Source organism: Gigantopelta aegis, chromosome 9, assembly GCF_016097555.1.
Source record: "Gigantopelta aegis isolate Gae_Host chromosome 9, Gae_host_genome, whole genome shotgun sequence".
Taxonomy (NCBI): domain Eukaryota; kingdom Metazoa; phylum Mollusca; class Gastropoda; order Neomphalida; family Peltospiridae; genus Gigantopelta; species Gigantopelta aegis.
The window spans coordinates 31,799,415-31,821,297 of record NC_054707.1 but is presented as its reverse complement, the minus strand read 5'-3'; the positions used below and the strand labels follow the sequence as shown (position 1 = coordinate 31,821,297).

General features: G+C 36.5%; 1 protein-coding gene across 1 annotated transcript in view; it reads left to right on the top strand.

The window, feature by feature from the left end:
* LOC121380441 (kinesin-like protein KIF6) overlaps positions 1 to 21,883 on the top strand; it is a 52,086-nt gene that overhangs the window by 10,506 nt on the left and 19,697 nt on the right. Inside the window, exons 4-5 of the mRNA XM_041509260.1 lie at positions 222 to 436; positions 20,214 to 20,405. Of these exons, the coding sequence (XP_041365194.1) occupies positions 222 to 436; positions 20,214 to 20,405 (407 nt within the window). The remainder of the gene's footprint in view (positions 1 to 221; positions 437 to 20,213; positions 20,406 to 21,883) is intronic.

Below are 21,883 nucleotides of genomic sequence, written 5' to 3'. Positions count from 1 at the left end.
ATATATCGCGTTTTGCACCTGAACTCTTTATTTTGTTTTCAAAATCTTGATTAGCGATTTTTGCTAGACAATTGTATATTGATTACAAATAGTTTTTAATGTTTTATAATTGTGTAGTGATCTCTAAAACATGCGTACTGAACAAAACGCTCCATGCTCAGACAAAACAATTTTTATTTTTTATTTTTTTTGTGGGTTGACTTGTTTTTGACAAATTTCAGGTAAATGTTATGGAGGGCCCTGGAGGAACATGCATGATAAGAAACCTGTCCATCCACCTAGCCGCCAGCGAGGATGTTGCACAGAGTCTCTTACTTCAAGGTCAGGCCAATCGCAAAGTTGCTGAGACACCTGTCAATCAGAGGTCATCAAGGTCACATGCTGTGTTGACAGTGTATCTTGCAGCAAAGAAGCAAGATTCAGATGTCATAATAAGGTAATGTTTGTAATTTTTACAAAAAGCTTTTTATTGTACACTATCACAAATTTCCATTGTTTTAAAAAACATTTCACATACATTACCAGGGAACATTTTGTCCAGTATCACACCACAATTTGCTACGCAAGTTTTGCATATCGCTACACAATTTTAAAGCATTGACTAGAAATAACGCTAATCAAGATTTTGAAAACAAAATGTTTTCCGATTACAAAACAAAGCATACACGAATCCCTGCCATAACATATCTAATCACCATAAATTAGATTCCAGTTCAGCTAATGAGACCACAAACCACATTGTGTGGCCAAGCCAAACAGGGCTTATATTTTTTAAGCTATCTTAGTGCTACGATATCATAAAACCATCATAGACTATATGACATCTCTCGGGTGTGTATGGTAGTGACGTTATAGTCTGTGCTGCTTTTACAATATTGTAGTGCTACGATATCATAAAACCATCATAGACTATATGACATCTCTCGGGTGTGTATGGTAGTGACGTTATAGTCTGTGCTGCTTTTACAATATTGTAGTGCTACGATATCATAAAACCATCATAGACTATATGACATCTCTCGGGTGTGTATGGTAGTGACGTTATAGTCTGTGCTGCTTTTACAATATTGTAGTGCTACGATATCATAAAACCATCATAGACTATATGACATCTCTCGGGTGTGTATGGTAGTGACGTTATAGTCTGTGCTGCTTTTACAATATTGTAGTGCTACGATATCATAAAACCATCATAGACTATATGACATCTCTCGGGTGTGTATGGTAGTGACGTTATAGTCTGTGCTGCTTTTACAATATTGTAGTGTTAAGATAGCTTGAACAATCTGTAGCCGAGTGTTAGTGAAGTTTATCTTACTTTTTACAAGAGCGTTCATTTACATTTAGTAACTAATGCAATTATGACATGTCCTCAGTCATAATGAATACAGCTCAAAATTAATTATGCAGTAACCACAACTTGGAACATTTGTCTGTTCTGAATTGTTGTTCACTATTAAACAAGGAGAGGTGCTTCTGAAGTCACAATCTCATGAATAATTATGAGTGATATGAAATAATGAAACAAACATCAATAAATATATATACATGAGAGAGTACGAGATGTACACATGTATGTATATATATTTTTTTAAATCTGAATTTTGTATTGATAGTAAATAGACAGTGAATTAATCTGTTCACATGGAATATATCTGGGTAGTAAAACTTGTAAAAACATTTGAAATCTAAACTAGATAAATACATTTACAATCCCCTTTATTGAGTATTGAGCTACTATAAACAGACTTACCAGAAATGTTCAATTGAACATACAGATCAAGCTGGACTGACAAAACAGGTAGAATTCATTTTTCGCTCCAACTAAATAAGGTGACAAGTGAAGAGATTTAATGGAGTAGTGGTGAAAGACAGTCAAAAATTATATCTTTGGGTACCGTAGTATCCTAGTTGAATATCAGCATTTTGAAATCCTATAGCCCACCTGAAAATTTGTAGTATCTCATTTTTGGATATCAAGTTTACAAGTACGAACATAACAAACTGATGACACTGTTCTCGTTCCCAGACTGATATTGCCACGCCAACATCACCATCGAATTTGTGGAATTTGCAATCAAACAGAATTAGAAATAAAATAAAATTGAAACAACAAAAACAAACTACGAGGCCATCAATATTTATTTTTTGCACCTCATAAAATATCATATTGGTTTTATCGCAGTGCCATTTTAGTACTTCAATCAATGTACTAAGAAGTAATTACACAAGTTATATACAAGAAATAGAGCACTATGCACACATATTTTGCACTATGACATCATAGGTGAAACACAAAGTCACTACCTGAATGATGTTACAACTTCTGCATTCTATTGATCAAACCGATTGCACTTATTGGCTTCCCTATCTTATACTGGAAATAGTGCAATATCATGATTTATAGGTTCGTAAGCAACAGAGCAGTGCAATATGATATCAAACGGAATCACTTGTGACGTAACATTAACCAAGTCATCATTTAGAATATGCATGAGGTAATAATATATGATATCACAGGATACCAGGTTCTTAAAGTCTGGTATCCAAAACTAAAAATTAAAATATGGTATTCCCAGGATATCAGGATACTGCAGTCTGGTATCCAAAACTAAAAATTAAAATATGGTATTCCCAGGATATCAGGATACTGCAGCAGGGCCAGCCCTGGGTGAGCAAAACATTTTGCTGAATTATCTAAAACAAAATGCAGTTGTTTGCAAAATTTCATCTCGGTACTTCACAGCCTTCAAATTGCCTTCAAGCACAACCATCTGGGTCTGGCCTGTGGCTGTAATTCCACCCGGTATCATAATGCCACCACCTCCAAAACGATCCCCTTCAAGAACACATGGCGTGACGTAGCGTTCACCTTGACGTCTGTAGACACGTATCCTGTTGTCAGATCTATGGAGAAGGAAACAGGATTCATCAGTGAAGGTGTTGTCAACATCAATGTTCTGGCGTCAGGATTGGCCTTCTGGCAAGACGTCTTGCACAGATGCCGTAGATGCGTAGATGTTGTCTGACTGTCCTCCCTGATACACCTCTGTTGCCAGGGATAGTACGGGCTGTGAGGGTTGCTGGTTGGAACCTGTTTCGCAGATGCGTGGTTTGGATCCATGTGTTTTGGCGAGGGGTTGCCATGGGTGGTTGGCTGCTATGGGGACGGTCCCTGACCTGGTTGTTTTGTTGATATCATTGCCATAAGTGCCATATGCTGTTTATGTGGACGTTGAATTGACATGTGACATCACGCTGCGAGGTCCCAGATTCAAGCAACCCTATGACTCGCCATCTGTCATTTTCACTGAGGCGTGGCATGACGAAATTGCATCAAACAGTTCACTAATGGTGTTTTTCTGACTTCTAGACTTCTGAAAGCTGCACAGAGTGGCAATGATTTGCGACTGAATGTCTGGCCTTTTATGGTGAACACTGGACAGGATTCCACCTGAATATTCTATGTTTCTTGCACAAAGTATGCAATCGCTGCAACAACTGGTTGGTTGCATTTCTTCGAGCTGTTTCATGCACATTTTCTCTGGTTTACATCCATAAATCCATTCACAAATTTATTACTCCAAACAATCCCTGTCACAATAACTTTTGCCTTTCAATATATTCATGATTCACCAATTTTATGTTGTATAGACAGTTGAAATAGCATAATAGTCTAGCTAGGTATCTAACCTTTGTTTATAAACTTGTTTTAGTGTCAGTAGGGTATATGCATCAATCAAATAACCACTGTGGGTCATTAAAAAATATCTCAGGGAAAGAAAGAAAGAAATGTTTTATTTAACGACGCACTCAACACATTTCATTTACGGTTATATGGCGTCAGACATATGGTTAAGGACCACACAGATTTTGAGAGGAAACCCGCTGTCGCCACTACATGGGCTACTCTTTCCGATTAGCAGCAAGGGATCTTTTATTTGCGCTTCCCACAGGCAGGATAGCACAAACCATGGCCTTTGTTGAACCAGTTATGGATCACTGGTCGGTGCAAGTGGTGTACACCTACCCATTGAGCCTTGCAGAGCACTCACTCAGGGTTTGGAGTCGGTATCTGGATTAAAAATTCCATGCCTCGACTGGGATCCGAACCCAGTACCTACCAGCCTGTAGACCGATGGCCTAACCACTATGCCACTGAGGCCGGTATATTTCAGGGTGTCACAGAGGGAGGGGGGGGGGGGGGGGTGTAATTTGAAATGCGAGAGGAATTTTGCATTTAACATAAATACTAAGTGCCAGAATACATTTGTCTGACATATTACCGGTAACATGTTATTGACGCATCGTAAGGGTGTGATGATGTCACATACCCCTAGAATTGTTGTTTTGTTGTATACATGCAGACACAGAGGAAACCCACAACATTTTTCCCATTAGCAGCAACGTATCTTTTATATGCACTTTCCCACAGATCGGATGGCACACACTATGGCTTTTGATGTACCAGTCGTGGAGCACTGGTTGGAATGGGAAACAAACCAACCAGATAATGAGTCCACCATTCCATCCTACCTCAGTCCAGCACTCTACTGACCGATACTGAGCTAAATCTTGCCCATGTTTGATAAATATATGAAAGTTTTGTTTTGTTTAACAACACTACTAGAGCACATTGACTTATTAATCACCAGCTGGGGGTTTTGGGGGGCTGATTGGAGGGAGGGTTCTTTTTTGATAACATGACATCTCCATGTCACAGTTTACATATTATCTCATTGTTTAAATGCATCACCTAATAACTATTGGTAGATATTATACTCCAATATTTGATGCACCAATTGGCAACCTGTATCATAGATGTATTTGTATTCAACACTAGCCGAACAGAAAACATGAATACATATATATTTAATATTTACTGAAGAGTTTATCTTTCTGATTCACACTAATCAAAATGCAACACCGAACTAAATTAGGCACTTTATAAATTATAGCAGAACGATATTCGACAGAGCTGTAATTTTGTGTAAACAGGAGAACAGGTTTGTGTTTCTTAAAAAGAAGTTGATCATGAATAAGATACATCCATGTACAGTAAAGTACACTTATGCACTGAATGAATTGATCATCCCGTTTTATCTCCCTATACATTAATAACCAACTTAAGCAAATGTGTACAACGAACCACTGCTATAACCAACTATCATGGTCCCTTCTGGTTCGTTATAAGATTACTTTCCTGTAATCAGTTTTGCAAGCAAAATAAACATTGTTCCTTCCAACAAACTCGTTGTAATCATGTGCACATTCATGGACATGAATACATATTCGTGTTCATCACCTCATATTTGTGAACTGCATCGTATTCGTTGCACCTCTAGTAAATGTTATTACACTCGATGTAACCTGGGCCATGCTATGCACAGACAATATTAAACAAAGTGTGGTAACCTTACACTGGTCTTTCCCGCCAAAATAATATGACCGCCGAGTAAATAGCCAGCCCTCATTAGCCAAGGATGTATATACAGCCGCCATGTACATGCATATAGCCACTTCTGTATAATGTAACAAATATGGCAACCTTCATTACAGTTGTATTTATGGAATTCATCTTTGAATGCACAATGTATCTATATGGTAGTCAACTGGACCTGAGCTCAAAAAGATCCTTATGAAATGTGTCATCAGATAAGTACATTAAAAAAGAAGAGTGTTGGCAGTATCAATCAAAAATGGAGAAGCAGTCAGAATGATGGGAAACTGTTAAAACAGCCTTGCTTATTATATTAATAGTTATTGATAATTGTAATTATTATTATTTTACTACATTCAAAATATTTAGTTACAATGTATCTTATTAAAAGTCCACATACTTGACAAATTGTGACAGATGGACATATAAGGATATAATATGTATATGTCTTGTAAATGTGTCATTTAGTTCAAAGTTGGTTGGTACTGTGTACCTGAACCTAGTTTTAATATGGAAATGGAAATGGTTTATTTAACGACGCACTCAACACATTTTATTTACGATTATATGTTGTCGGTTTTAATATAGGCACTGAAATAAAATTACTTGTTAGGTACTGAGAAGGTGCACTGCTAGGCACATTCATACTGGTACATATTATAATGAGAAAAACATTTGGAAAGATGTTTAGTACCATTAAACAAGTATGATGTTTAACTATTTCTCGTCCCAGACACTGCATGACTGGTATATGGTCAAAAGATGTGGTATGTGCTATCTTGCCTGTGGGGTGGTGCATATAAAAGATCCCTTGTTACTAATGAAAAAATATAGCTGATTTCCTCTCTAAGACTACATGTCAAAATAACCAAATGTTTGACATCCAATAGCTGATGATTAATAAATCCATGTGCTCTATTAGTGTAGTTAAACAAAATTAAACTTTTAACTTTAATATTCAGTGAAAGTCTTCAAAATTGGACCTCCGACAAGCTGAAATTCCCTCAAAAACAGATGTTTTTATCTCATTTCAGTGTTTTGCAGGTAAAATAATTTTACAAACTTGACTGGTTTTGATCTGAAATGCTGAAAAATTATCATTATTTATTTGGGTATACTATTGAGATTTCAGCTTTTTAAAGATCATTTCAGCTTTTATTTTTAAATGGTATCACCTATTACTCTCTATAATATGTGTTAGGATTGTAACTAGCCTCAAATTAGTTGATGTAAGAATTTTTTTTCTTATTCTTCTTTTTTTTTCTGGGGGTGGGATGTAGTCTAGTGATAAAGCTCTCGCTTGATGCATGGTCAGTTTGGGATCGATCCCTGTTGGTGGACCCATTTTTCGTTCCAATTGTTGCACTACGACTGGTATATCAAAGGCCATGGTATGTGCTATCCTTTCTGTGAGATGGTGCATAGAAAAGATTCCTTGCTACTAATGAAAAATGTAGCAGGTATCCTCTGTAAGACTATATGTCACAATTACTGAATGTTTGACATCCATTAGCTGATGATTAATAAATCAATGTGCTCTAGTGGTATCATTAAACAAAACAAACTTTTTTTGTTTCCGTTTCTTTTTTCTTTTGCTAAATATGTTTTGTTTCTATAACTGGTTAAATAATATGAAGAAAAAAAAAATCCTGGACCTGAACCCTATTAAAGTGCCCATATCCTACTAGAGGTTCAGGCGTGTCTATCCCAAGTTCGGTCTCAGGCATAGTCAGTGGCCTGACTTGGGACAGAGGCTACATTTTTCCATTAGTAGCAAGGAATCTTTTATGTGCATCATCCTACAAGATAGCACATACCATAGTGTTTGACATACCAGTCGTGATGTACTGGCTGGAAATAAAAATAGCGCTGCCCAATGGACCCATCGACGAGTGCTTTACCACTGGTCTATATCCCACTCCTTGACATTAAATTAGTCATGTATCTGTCTTCAAAGTCCAATGCCTTACCCTATTGATCAGTTTGAGGAAAACACTTAAGTGACAATTTCATTTCCAATGCAACCTTTCTTTTTAATACATCATGTGATAGACACACACACAAAATTGTGAATGTTTTGAGGGGAGTTGTTAGGAGAGGCTTTTTTTGAGGCAGTTAAAATAATCTAATGTATTATTACATACTTGCTATTTGTGTGTGTTTTATTGTATAAAATATAAATTCATGGTTGTCCTAGAATGTCTAATACATTCACACTGAAATATTGAAAGCAGTGATTACTGTAAGCATTGTGTGAGGAATGTGCAAGCCATGTTTATTTTTCAAAGGTCTACAAGAGACTGCTTCATATTTTTATTGATTAAGCTAATCCCACACTACAAATGATTGGCTTCTATATCTTCATGCCAGTATTAACTTGATAAAATGCACATATTTTCAAACAAAGAACTACTTTCTGTGAGTTGTATGGCTTTTAGTTATTTTGACATTAATGATTGTCATTCGTGATCGGGATATCACAGCCGTCAATAGAGCAATGAACACTTGGAGGATTAACAGTTAAAAAGATGGATTTAGCACCTCTTATATGAACACAATGAGGGGATTTCATTGGTTGACTAGTTCAGAACACAAACGAGTGGCATGTTTATATGGGGTGTGCTGCCTCAAAAGCACCTGTCTTCTACAGCGTTCTGGCAAACTCATAGGTTGTGTCATAAACAACAGAAAAAAAGAAGAAAGATTTATTTGATGAAGTTAACGTTTGTTTTGTTTAATGACACCACTAGAGCACATTGATTAATTGATCATCAGCTATTGGGTGTCAGACATAAATTTGGTAATTCTGACTCATACTTGTAGTCATCAGTTAAAAAAAAGTTTGTTTTGTTTAATGACACCACTAGAGCATATTGATTTATTAATCATCGGCTATTGGATGTCATAGTCATCAGAGGAAATCCGCTACATTTTTCCATTAGCAGCAAGGGATCTTTTATATGTTCTTTCCCACAGACAGGAAAGCACATACCACAGCCTTTGACCAGTTGTGGTGCACTGGTTGGAACAACAAAACACCCAAGCAATTGAATCTACTGAGGTGGTTCGATCCTGCGATGTAAGCACCTCAGGCGAGCACTCAAGTGACTGAGCTAAATCCCACCCCGTTTATTTGATGAAGCATCAACACATTATAATATCTGTTATATGGCATCAGACATATTGTTACGGACCACAGACAGGATAGTACATACCACAACCTTTTGTTATGTGCAACGGTTCTGATGAACAGGCTGGAAATAGAAATAGTACTATAGGCTTGGTTGTGTCCATGACAGTTGTGCTTGAACAGTTCTTTAATGGAGGCATGCCAAAAGGTACCCATAGCCACAGCTTTGATTGATTTACTTACCATTTGTGATACCCAATAGCCAAATAGTGTATTTTTGTGCTGGGGTGTCGTTAACCATTCATTCATTCATCCATTCATTCATTTCATTACCATATATTCTTTGGCAAATTATGAAGTACTTGTTTATATTGAGTAAACGTTTTTAAACTTGTACCTGGTTAATTGCTTGAAAATGTTTGGCCTTATTTTTAATCTCTTTTTTTTATGGTGTATATAAAAGATCCTTTACTACTAATGGAAAAATGTAGCGTGTTTTCTCTCTAATCGACTAAAGTAAAGTAAAGTTTGTTTTATTTAACGACGCCACTAGAGCACATTGATTTTTAATCTTATCATCGGCTATTGGACGTCAAACATATGGTCATTCTGACACTGTTTTTAGAGGAAACCCGCTGTCGCCACATAGGCTACTCTTTTTTACGACAGGCAGCAAGGGATCTTTTATTTGCGCTTCCCACAGGCAGGATAGCACAAACTATGGCCTTTGTTGAACCAGTTATGGATCACTGGTCGGTGCAAGTGGTTTACACCTACCCATTGAGCCTTGCGGTGCACTCACTCAGGGTTTGGAGTCGGTATCTGGATTAAAAATCCCATGCCTCGACTGGGATCCGAACCCAGTACCTACCAGCCTGTAGACCGATGGCCTGCCACGACGCCACCGAGGCCGGTCTCTAATCGACTATGTCAGAATTACCATATGTTTGATATCCAATAGCCAATGATTAATAAATCAATGGGCTCTAGTGGTGTCGTTAAACTAAACAAAACAGACAAAACTATTCTAATAGATTATAAAATCAAAAGCTAATCAGTTGGTATAAAACAATTATAACCTTTTGGGCTACTTCTCATTCCAGCCAGTGCTCTACAACTGGTGTACCAAAGGGCATATGCTATCCTGTCTGTGGGATGGAGTATATATAATAAGATCCCTTGCTGCTGTTTGAAAAGAATACCATAATCATGACATGACAGCAGTGGGGGTTTTTTCTCTCATCCTGTGTGGTCCTATTTCACCATATGTCTGTCACTATGTAACCAAGAATAAAAATGTGCTTATATGTAGGGTTTAAGCTGGACGCCAAAAATTAATAGCAATTTGGTGAATTTGATTTGAAAATATGTAGCTAAATTCAAGTACCAGTAATATTTAGCTAAGGTGTATCATAAAATAGTGTTTGTTTCCGGTTACCCGACCGACCCTAATTTGAACCTGCCGACCCTAAAACGTTTTTTGTATATCCAAATTTTTTTTTTTTAATATAACGATTTCCACGAAAACATTCCAAAACTATCACAAGCACTAATTTGGTGTCATTTAGGGGATAACCCTAATGTGTTTTCCGATTTGCAGACATAAATCGGTGGATTTACTGTCGCAAATTTAGTTTTATTGGCGACCCGTTAGCCACGAAATGTTTTTTTCTAACAATTGATTGATGGAGTTACTTCCCTTCAAATTGAAGTTTGGTAACTTTCATGAGATATCGGGCGAAGAGTCGGAAAATAGTTTTCACGAATATTATATGCGATCTTTTCCGATTTACTCTACATCTAGCGTAGCGAGGTGTTCCGATTAATAATAATAATAATAACTATATTTAATTATTTACTCCAGCGACAAACTGGCCTTGTAGAAATTTAGTGACCTGATAAACTAGGGGAGGGAATGTTTACCGATACTGATGGAGTTTACTGCCAAATCAAATGATTAAATATGTCAGTAAGATCTCGATGCGTTTCGTTATTTTTTGTAAGTGGTCACTGGGAACTTTGCGGGTTTCCTCTAAAAACAGTGTCAGAATGACCATGTGTTTAACGTCCAATAGCCGATGATATTAAAGATAAAAATCAATGTGCTCTAGTGGCATCGTTAAATAAAACAAACTTTACTTTTCAACATTCGTTTGAGCATCCTGAGCATCTGTACTGCATTTCTATTCATTGGACCAATTGATTGCTTCAAACCAAGTGTGTACTTTAATACTGGATGCATACAGAATAAAACTAACATTGCAAATTATAAAATTGGTAACTCTACAATTTCTTAGATACACTAGGAAAGATAATATTCATAACATGTTTTTTTTAAATGTTATTGTTGGACAGATGAATATAGAACCCTTCATTTCAGTTGTCATTAAAAGAAATTGTTATAACTTATTTACTGGTTTCTATCCAATTAAGGTTCAACCAAGTCTGTCCTGGACCAGTACAGAAGTTAAGTGTTATAGTATGAGAGTAAACCTTCTGCCTATTATTAAACAGCAAGGGGTCTTTTGTATGTACTCTCCCACAGATAGGTTAGCACCATGATGCCCTCAAAATGCCTTGCCTTTTATAAATTTATAAGTTGCCCATGTAAAAAGAAGCCTTTAAACACACCTATGTGGATAGTACTACATATTTCCTTTTTTTAATTAAGTTATGAAATAGCTATAGAAAATAAAATGGCCATACGGTTTTTGTCCTTTTAAAAATTGTATAATGAAAAAAAAAGCCCTTATATTTAAAACTGCACATAAAATATGCCCCCAAAACGTCACTTTACCATGCCTTACTTCATTTCTAGGGAAAACACTGTGATGAATGGTCTTGTTGGTTTGCATAATGCATTTCTATACATGCAGAGGTTATTTTGGATACCGGTAGTCAACACCTTTACTTAATAACCATAAATAAAATTATTTTCCAAAATAAAATGTTTTTCCAACCTACCTACCCTATATTTTTCCAGCATGTAATAGGAAACAAGTAATTTTTTTTTTTCGGCCTAAGCAGAAGTAATTTTTTAAATATATAGTTATATACACATGCAAAAGTCACATGATTTTCAAATTAGCTTTTTGGCGAATTGTCAATGACACGTATTCACCAAATTCAACATTAAATCAGATTTAGCAATCGGGCGAATAACAGCTTAAACCCTTGAATGTGTCATTTTAAAAAACTGTCTTTAATTCTTACACCTTTCAACTAAGCTGATCGCTGGCTGGTTTGTAGCCAGTCCTGGGGTATGCACCTAGCACTTACATTTGTATCGGCCTTGAATCTAATGGCTTAACCACACTGATATTGATCGAGGCCACTGTGTGTGTGTGTGTGTGAAAGTTAGGCAGTGCATACCATATATAAGAACAGTTTGTCACTAGCATGAGTGGACACTGACTATAACTTAACAGTTCGTATTACACTGAAACGGTGACTTTCAGTGCTCACAATTACAGCACTTGGTAAGTACTGTAGTTACCTGCATATTACCTGATTCTTAGGCAGCAATGTAATACTGAAGTTTTATTTCATATATTAAAATATATTTGGGGTAAAATGATATGGACATGTTGTCATTAAAGTAAAATGATATAGACATGTTGTCATTAAAGTAAAATGATATAGACATGTTGTCATTAAAGTAAAATGATATGGACATGTTGTCATTAAAGTAAAATGATATGGACATGTCATTAAAGTAAAATGATATAGACATGTTGTCATTAAAGTAAAATGATATAGACATGTTGTCATTAAAGTAAAATGATGTGGACATGTTGTCATTAAAGTAAAATTACTTTTGGTTAATTATGGAAAATTACTTTTCAGTTAATTATGTAATATGTGGACAATAAATCCGACAAAGTCAATTCATAATTTTAATTTTGAAATTTTATTACTGGTACATTGTTGCAAAAACATATTAAGTTTTATGGCACTTTGAAATTCCCCAAACCCCAGACATGGAGATTTTTTTTTCTGGAACACTATGAGGTGTAAACAATTTTCCTTTACTTTTTTCCTGTAAATTTGTTTTTGCAACCAGGCTAAAAGTGTATACCCCAACACATGTAATTGATTTTATATGCAACTACTAAGTATTTAGCTGCAAATTATTTTTTCATTATCCAACAACAACATTAAACCATGCCTACCACCTACCACCCATGGATTGCACTACTTTCTATATGTAGTCAGATTCTTAGGCAACTATATTGGGCAAAAATATGTGGAAGATACAAAAACTAAAAGAAAATGATGACAAAAAACAAGTTATAAAAATGCACCGAGCTAAAATGAGTGAAAATGATGTCATATAGTGAATGAATGTTTGCATTCCTAAAGTGACGTTCTCATTATGTGATTAGTCACACCGACTTGGAACATATAAGACTAAAGTCGTTCCGATTTAGGTGTTCTCACAGTATGATTCAGTCGCATGCGACTAATCACATAATGAGAATGCCCCTCATGCAACACAGGACTCATTGAAGTTTACACAAACAATATCACAGATGTATTTAAAGAGAAACAAAACGAAGTCAGACATTGTTATTGTTAAATTATGCACATAATTTTAATTGTAAAATTTGATTGCACTTTTCTTTTTTTGTTCATGGAAGTTCATGAACTGAAAAAAACAAACAATGTGCACACTTATATATAAACCTCTATGTAGAGGCATACAGTGTACACATCATTTCTTTGTCTTTTTTTCGTTTTCATTCCTACTTCCATGAACTAAGAATTATTTGTGGACAGTTCTTCAATAAACATAAAATTATATCATTTATCTTAGTTTATTTCTTCATTATTTATATATTAAAAACATTACAATTGGTCAACAAAAACAAAAGATAGGCCATTTTACATGCTACTTTGATCATAAACATACGAGATAGGGATGGGTACATGAAGTTCATGAAATTTCATTGCTCGGTGTGTTTCTGGTCATTTTTAGAAGACTAGATGCTGTCTCACTTGTGATTCTTGCCAGCCATGTTGTTAGTGGACAGTTAATAATCACTGAATTCTAATATACTAACAACAAAATCAACTTTCTTGTAATACTGGTACCTTCTTGTAAATTACTGGTATTTTGCAGTGAATTTAGCATAAAATTTTAACAGTAAGTTTAAAATAATAATATTGTAGCTGTGAAACAATTTTCGATGTTGTTTTTGTTTTTGTTTTTGGGTTGTTGTTTTTTTTTGCAACATTTAGTGCCCAGAGTAAGAACAATACAAATAGTGTTTTTAATTTAATTATAAGGATTATCTGTTATTTCTTTTATATTCATCCGGGTATGAAAAAAAAAAAATCATCCGCAAACTGTGTGAAATGGCGATGACTGGTAGCCTCTTTCGTTTCATTTTGTAAACCTATTAATGTATCCCTATCCTCAAAAAGTTCATTCGCATCCTCTCTGGGCACAGACTTTAGTTAGGCCAGTGACTGGGTACGGGAACTATTTTTACATGCCTATATCCAAAATAATACGTTTCAGGCATTGCCAGTGACAAATTCTGGGGCATGACGTGGGGGATGGGTCAGTTTGAAGTAGGCGGAATTTTGAAAATTTAACAAAGTCGAGAATAACTATGTCCAGTCAAAATTATGGCCAAACTAAAAATTAAACTGCTCATCCAAAGTTTGAAGGTGATTTGAGCAATTTAGATGGACTGCCAAAAATAAAGTGTGCCAGACTATTTTTAAAAAAATAAACAAAGTTTTGGAAATGACAGCCAAATAGTTTAAGTCTGGCAAAAAAGTCCATACTCATAGGAGGTGAAGGAGGTTGGTAGGGAGGTTATCTAGGGTGTGCCGATAAAGTTGGAGACATCCAGCTGAGGCAGGTACTGGCTTTGGACTGAGGATGCTACTAACTTGACGATGGCCGGATAATCAACACCACAGATGATCTTTGTCCATGGAAGTTAGCAGCACCCCTTGGTGTTAGACGCCTCCCCGTCTAACAGTGACGCACAGAGCTGGACGTCCATCTTCGATGTTGATTTTGTGCAAGGAAAAGTCACCTGTAGCACAACCGGTTGGTAGCAGCTTGTAGAAGTCGTGCTTCGGTATACTAAACACCTTTCTGACGTCCTCTATGTTCTTCCTGACAAGTTGGCGGTAGCGCTGATGTAAATTGCCAGCCTCTAGTGACCACTGTCCAACTTGTCCCAGGTCTGGTTGTGGCCGCTGACTAAGAGGAGGGCATGGCTTGGCAGGTTGTCCACTCAGCTGAGTGGTTGCCTTCTCTTGCCAGCGGCACCTTGGCGGGCCTGCGACTCAACAGGGGACACCTGTAAAATCAGTGGCCGTTCCGGAATCGCGGAAGTTGGAGTACGTGCAGGAGTCAGTGGAGATCCTTCACACATGTTGGTGTTCAGGGGCTCCCACGGTAACGACCAGTCAGATGTGGAGCAGGCTGGTGCCTCTTCCTTCTTCTTGATCATCTTAGGCACAGTGATAGACAGCGAAGCAGAAGGAGCCACTGCCGGCGGTTTAGCCTCTGGTTTTGGCGTCCTCCCCGCCCCCCCACCCCTGTCGTGTCACCCCTGCCGTGTCACCCCTGGCACACATCTCCTCTTCCGCCACCTTCCTTTCTTCTGTACTCTGTCACTATACATCAGACTCTGAGTACGTGACACAGTATTCAGTCGTCCATAGCTGGCAATTAGTCCCCAGGTGGGTGGGGGAGGGTAATTCAAGAGAACATGATATAACATCCATCGTCATCAAAGCCCAAAACGTAATGGGTTCAGGGACATCTGGCCTGGTACTTATAAAACTTTTAGAGTCTGAGACACTAATGTCATGATTGAGTCTGGACTCTAAATGTTTTATAAGCACGGGCCCTGGTAGTTAATTTCCTATCTTATGTATACAGTGGTAGCAGAAATATGATTGCTCTTGTATGTAAATGGGGAAATGTATTTCTTTATTTGCAAGTATACTATATTTATCTTTGTCAAGGAGTAAAAAAAAAAAAATTATTTGAATTTATCTTAATACGGTTCAGTCATGTGGTCCACCAGACCTGTATGGGGACAGACCTCGACTAGCTTAATGCATGGTTAGTAGTTATCAAAAGACAAGTTAGCATTGTGTCTTCCACTAGTCTACTGAGCTGTTCACTGGCTCTGGGCTCGAGTCATGTAGTGCTGTAACATGAACCCAGTACAGGGTACAATATTTCACATGAACTGTCATTCTGTTTGTGTATTGGTTACGCAACTTTAAATTCATGCAAACCACCAATCGCTTATTGGTACACATTCTAAAAGTCACTTTATTGAGTATCAAATTAATTATTTTGCAATGAAATAGTTCAATTTTTAAATTTATTTTTTTGCCTAAACCTACAGTATCAGCTGGAAATGTGTTTTTTTATAAGTTAAACTAAAATGTAGGTTACCAGACCTTTAGATTTAACCGAAGTTAACGCAATTAACTTGTGCCCGAAATAAGTTCCCCAAAATTCAGCATGTCCAAAGTAAGTACAAACATGTTGACCTCAAAAACCACTGAAATGTTGAGCTTTAAAAAAAATTCACATATTATCTCAAACCCTCCTCTCACCCTGTGCTGTCTTATTTCCAGCAGACCATATTTTTTTCTCAGTAGGCCATATTTCTTTAACCTATTTTTTATAAAAACCCATAACAGCAGGCCTTATTTTATTTCTTATTCTGAGCCCTGACATAATTCTCATCACTGAACTATGAGATACACATATCTAGCTAAAAATCATGTGAAGTAGCTTCTGATTACCTAAATAAGATTTTGAAATACTGTCCCCTGCAGCACTCTCCAGCCATAACTGAGATGGCTTATCCACAGTGCCTCTGAGGCCATGTAGCATCTAAAACACATTGACCGGCCTCGGTGGCGTCGTGGTTAGGCCATCGGTCTACAGGCTGGTAGGTACTGGGTTCGGATCCCAGTCGACGCATGGGATTTTTAATCCAGATACCGACTCCAAACCCTGAGTGAGTGCTCCGCAAGGCTCAGTGGGTAGGTATAAACCACTTGCATCGACCAGTGATCCATAACTGGTTCAACAAAGGCCATGGTTTGTGCTATCCTGCCTGTGGGAAGCGCAAATAAAAGATCCCTTGCTGCTAATCGGAAAGAGTAGCCCATGTAGTGGCGACAGCGGGTTTCCTCTCCACATCTGTGTGGTCCTTAACCATATGTCTGACGCCATATAACCGTAAATAAAATGTGTTGAGTGCGTCGTTAAAACATTTCTTTCTTTCTTTCTAAAACACATTGATTTATGAATCATCAACTATTGGATGTTAAACATTTGATCATTCTAACACGAAGTCTTCAGAGAAACACAGGTACATGTTTCTGTTATCAATAAGGGATCTTTTTTATGCACTTTCCTATAGACAAGACAGCACATACCATGGCCTTGGATAAACCAGTCATGGGGCGTTCCCCAATCTGAATGCTTACCAGAGATATAGTACTTCAGTCAGATCAATTTGTCTCACGTTATACTGTTGCTAGGAAAGCTACCTCCATATATTATGCCAAGTGTTTCTATTGGCACGAATAGTTTTGAAGTGCTTCCAAACATCTATTAAGATATCTGCTACAACAGTCTCTTAATGGTTTTCAGAGTTGATCTTCCTTTATCCTTTCACCATATTTTTCCACCAGTCTTTGTATGATTTGCTTTCACTCCCCGGCAGTGGATTAATATTATTCAAACAAATGGACAGTTTTATGTTGAGCAAACAAATGAAAATGAGTTTACAGGAGAGTGATGAGCCCACATACTGTGTAGCAAAGCTGTCGGCATTGACTGAATTTGTGAAGAGGGACCTTTCAGCAGGGGATTACTGTGTTAATACGACCGCGTGGTCTTAACATACCTCCACACTGCCACACTAATCCCATGATAATCATTCCGGGATATGTAGTGGAGATGATCTTAAACATGACTCTTTTCTCCTGTCTTGTTGCCCGTGAATAGAGCATTAGCAGTTGTTATTCAAACCCCCAACAAATATTGTATGGATCATTAGCTTCATTTTCATAACTGGATTAACCTTAATTAGAGTGAAATGGTTAAATAGCCATCAATCTGTTCCCTTGCTTTATGTCCATAACAATGTTTGTCAGTTCAACTACCATACAGATTTCAAAAGATCCCAATAACAGGTTCTTTCTGCATTTTGTGGTAAGCGCCTTCAAATTGGTTTATTTATTGCACTTAATGTAAATATTATACTAATGTTGATTTAGGATAATTCAGTGTATGTTAATACATGGTATCCCACAATTAGTTTGCTATATATTCCGACACTTTGGTTTGCTGTAGCATGTGTTGTTCTCTTTGTTGAAACATGCATATAGAAGTCCTGAGCATGTAGCCCAGGCAGCTATATTGTGTACCTAGCAGGCGTCAATCTTAATTAGATTTCCACATGTACATGTATTTTGTAAAATGGTCATCACAGCCCACCCATAAGCAATTTGTACAACTATAATTGTTAGCACTTTTTAAAGTCATATATAAATAATCTAAACTAATAATATTCGCCAAAGTGTCGGAATGTAATAAACAAAAATAATTGTTTACAGATCACTTGATGAATCAAGTTATACCATTGATGTCCCAAACTGCATTCGGCAAATGACAAAAACATGAATATGATACTTACAGAAAGAATATTCTATATTTTTCAGTTATGGTGCATGAAATAAAATATATTCCAATCAGTTAATGAAAAAGTCAACAACATGGACGTAAAATAATCTATTGTAGTAAACAAAAGTGTAACACAATCCAGTAAACAGGAAAGCATGTTAGTCTCTAACTGCATTCAGTCACATGCATTTGGAAAAATGACCTTTTTGCACCTGTGTGGTTCGTCATGTTCAATTTTTAAAACCACTACAAGATAAAATATGTGTTTCTGAAATATGCACAGTGAACAAACACTTTGATTAATATTTTTAAAAGGAAAAATTCAATTTGTCAAGAGCAGTCAGTTCACCTCTTTTCACCCAATAATTGCTAACAACACTTGATGTTATACAGATAGGTAATACATTGACACATGTACTAATGGACAGAAGTAGCAGATTTCCTCTCTGAGACTATATGTTAAAGGGAGAGTAAACTAAAACATGAGCCTTATGTATTGAAAAGATGCAAACCTGGACCACCAACACATACTGACACTTTAACAAATGAAAAACGCATAATTTTAGAGTTAAAAAAAAACGTGGTTGTTCCTGCTAACTGGGGACAGCCATTTTCTTTTCTTTTCAAGGTGTCCGGTTCTCTAGCTTGGGGTAATACATTGACACATGTACTAATGGACAAAAGTTGCAGATTTCCTCTCTGAGACTATATGTTAAAGGGAGAGTAAACTAAAACATGAGCCTTATGTATTGAAAAGATGCAAACCTGGACCACCAACACATACTGACACTTTAACAAATGAAAAACGCGTAATTTTAGAGTTAATAAAAAAAAACGTGGTTGTTCCTGCTAACTGGGGACAGCCATTTTCTTTTCTTTTCAAGGTGTCCGGTACTCTAGCTTGGGGCAAAGTGACGTCAGTTCCGACCAACTGTGTAAACAAAAGCAGTAATTTACGACAAGTCGCTTCTCTTTGATCAACCTGACTTGTAAAACAACATAAATGACATGATAATATAATAAACTATTTAACTAAATTTATTTCAAGTTGCATTAAAGGAACGAAATGGGGTTATAGTATTTTTCTCTGTTAAATAATCCAAAGGAAAAATGTACACTATTAGGCCTATTACTATGCTACGTTGGAGCAAAAACGACAACCCACAATACCCAAGTGATAATTTTCTTTTCTTTGGGACTATGTAATTGGTCAGTTCTGTGCTTTTAAATTGGAAAGTCTACTTAATCAATAATTTTACAGAACTGTTTACAGTAATAAACCATGTCTATTACCATTTTAGGGGCGACAGGTAATATTACACAATATCGGTATGCATTTAGATAAGGGTAATTAATTGGCTCGTCTGGTTACCGATCAATTACGCACCTGCCAATCAGGAATCACCAGTAGAGCCAACTAACAGAATAGACCAATTAACTAAGAAAACACTCTGTGTATCATTTCAGTATGTAGGTTAATGCATGGACAAAACATGGTATAATTATTTCGACTTTGACAATGATGGTTTATTTTGTATTGAAAAATAATATATACTTATTGCTGGCTTACTGGGATGTATATTATTACAGAACATTGCAATGCATGCCTATTTTATCATCCCACAAAAACCAGGTAGATTTGTTTCACTAGTTCTAAGACTCATTCCTGACGTTACGTGTTAAGTATTACGTAATCATCAGCTCGCCAGAGGGCATATTCACTGGAATGGGACAAAATGGCTGCACCCGTTATGTATAATAGGCATCACATATAACCATTTCATTAATTAAATATAATAATATACTTGTTGAATTTTTGCAATAATGTGCATTATATATCGTCGAATATGCATACTAGTCCAAAAGCCTTGCTTAAGCATTCCTTTAAAATTACCAAATGTTTGACATTCAATAGCCGGTGATTAAACAAAACAAACTTTAACTTTGTCATTCAGGTCGAAGCTTCACCTGGTTGATTTGGCGGGATCTGAGCGTGTTGCTAAGACTGGAGTGGATGGCCATCAGCTGACGGAAGCCAAGTCAATCAATCTGTCTCTTCACCACCTAGAAACTGTCATCATATCACTGCAGACAGACTCGCTGGCAAACGCCAGGCTGCAGCAGAGAACTGCGCAGTCCCTTAGAAGGTACTTACTTCATCGTCCTGTGTAGGGTGTTACATGTAGCAGACGTCACCATCAAAAATACTGATTAACTTACATTATGAGGAGCCATTTAAGATATTACCATACTGATACCGTATAACTTTCCATGCTAGGGGGAACTAAAAATTACTCTCCTTGAACTAGACTCAGGGGAGTGATGGGGAGCGAGAGTGATAGCTCCCCATAAATGGCAGAGTCTAGTGTAGACTTTACTCTCACCAGAGAAGCACCTGCCTGGGTTGTATGTGCATGCCTATAGCTGTATGTGCCTAATGTTGTGGGATGCAACCCAAATCTAGGCGACAAATGTTTCATTTCCTTATCTGCCAGGCTTCTTTTGTTTTTATCACTTTATCTAAAGACTCCTATACATGTGTACTAGCAGTACCGTAATACCAGATATTTACACCTCAGAAACAAATTACAATTTGAAGGAAACATTCACAAATAGAAAACAGCTGTTGGTTTTTTTACTTCAGCCCTTGATGTTGTGACTCAAAGTGACAATGGTTGGTCTGACTACGTATTTCATTGCTTGTTTTGTTTTAAACCAGCAATAATGACAGGACATGTTAGTGTTTAGACTTAGGATATGTAGACTATAACTTTTAACACTTATAAACTTTGCATTAGTAGCAATTAACAGACTTTTTATGTTATATTAGATAACAATTAGGTTGTTTCCATTTAAGTGTGTTTTAAGCTTTCAGAAGTTTACTTTTGTAAATACCAAAGCTGAAACATCTAAAAGTTAACATATTTGGTATTTGTTAAACATTAAAGATAAATTTACATATTCTGTTTTCAGCAAATCAAAGTCTACTGGGTATACCTGATTCCATTTAACAGAGTGGTGTGCTTTAATGTCCATGTTTGTTTGATAACACTACCACTGTTAATTACTCATTTTTAACTCATGTTCTAGTGATGTTTACTAATTGGACTACACTTATATTGCACATTAACAATTTCTAAATTTAAAAACCGTAAGTATCTTATTATGTTAATGTAAATAAATGTATCTCGATTTTTGTAGCTTAGACCTATTTAGTGTTATTTAAGGTGTAATTATTGCAGATTTGAATTCCAAACAGTTAAATTACAATTAAATAAATAGAGAATACTACATGAATGGCCATTAGATACAGCTTACCAAAAGTATGAGTTGTTATAAAATGAGTGAAAGATAGTTGGATACATTTTTAAACAACTAGTTGTAAGATAAATGATATCTAACATACACTAATGTAGTATTTTATTTCTTGCATATCCTCAAAAACTGGTTTTAAGCAGATTTAAAAACTAAATTTTATTTACAGCCATTGCACGTGTAGCTAAGTTACATGTCGCAGACTAATCAATTTCAGGTTAACTTACACATACACATGTAACAGCGTAATTGATTTCAATTGTGGGGGTTTTCACTGGATGGTATGGCATTGGTGACCTGGTCATCACCT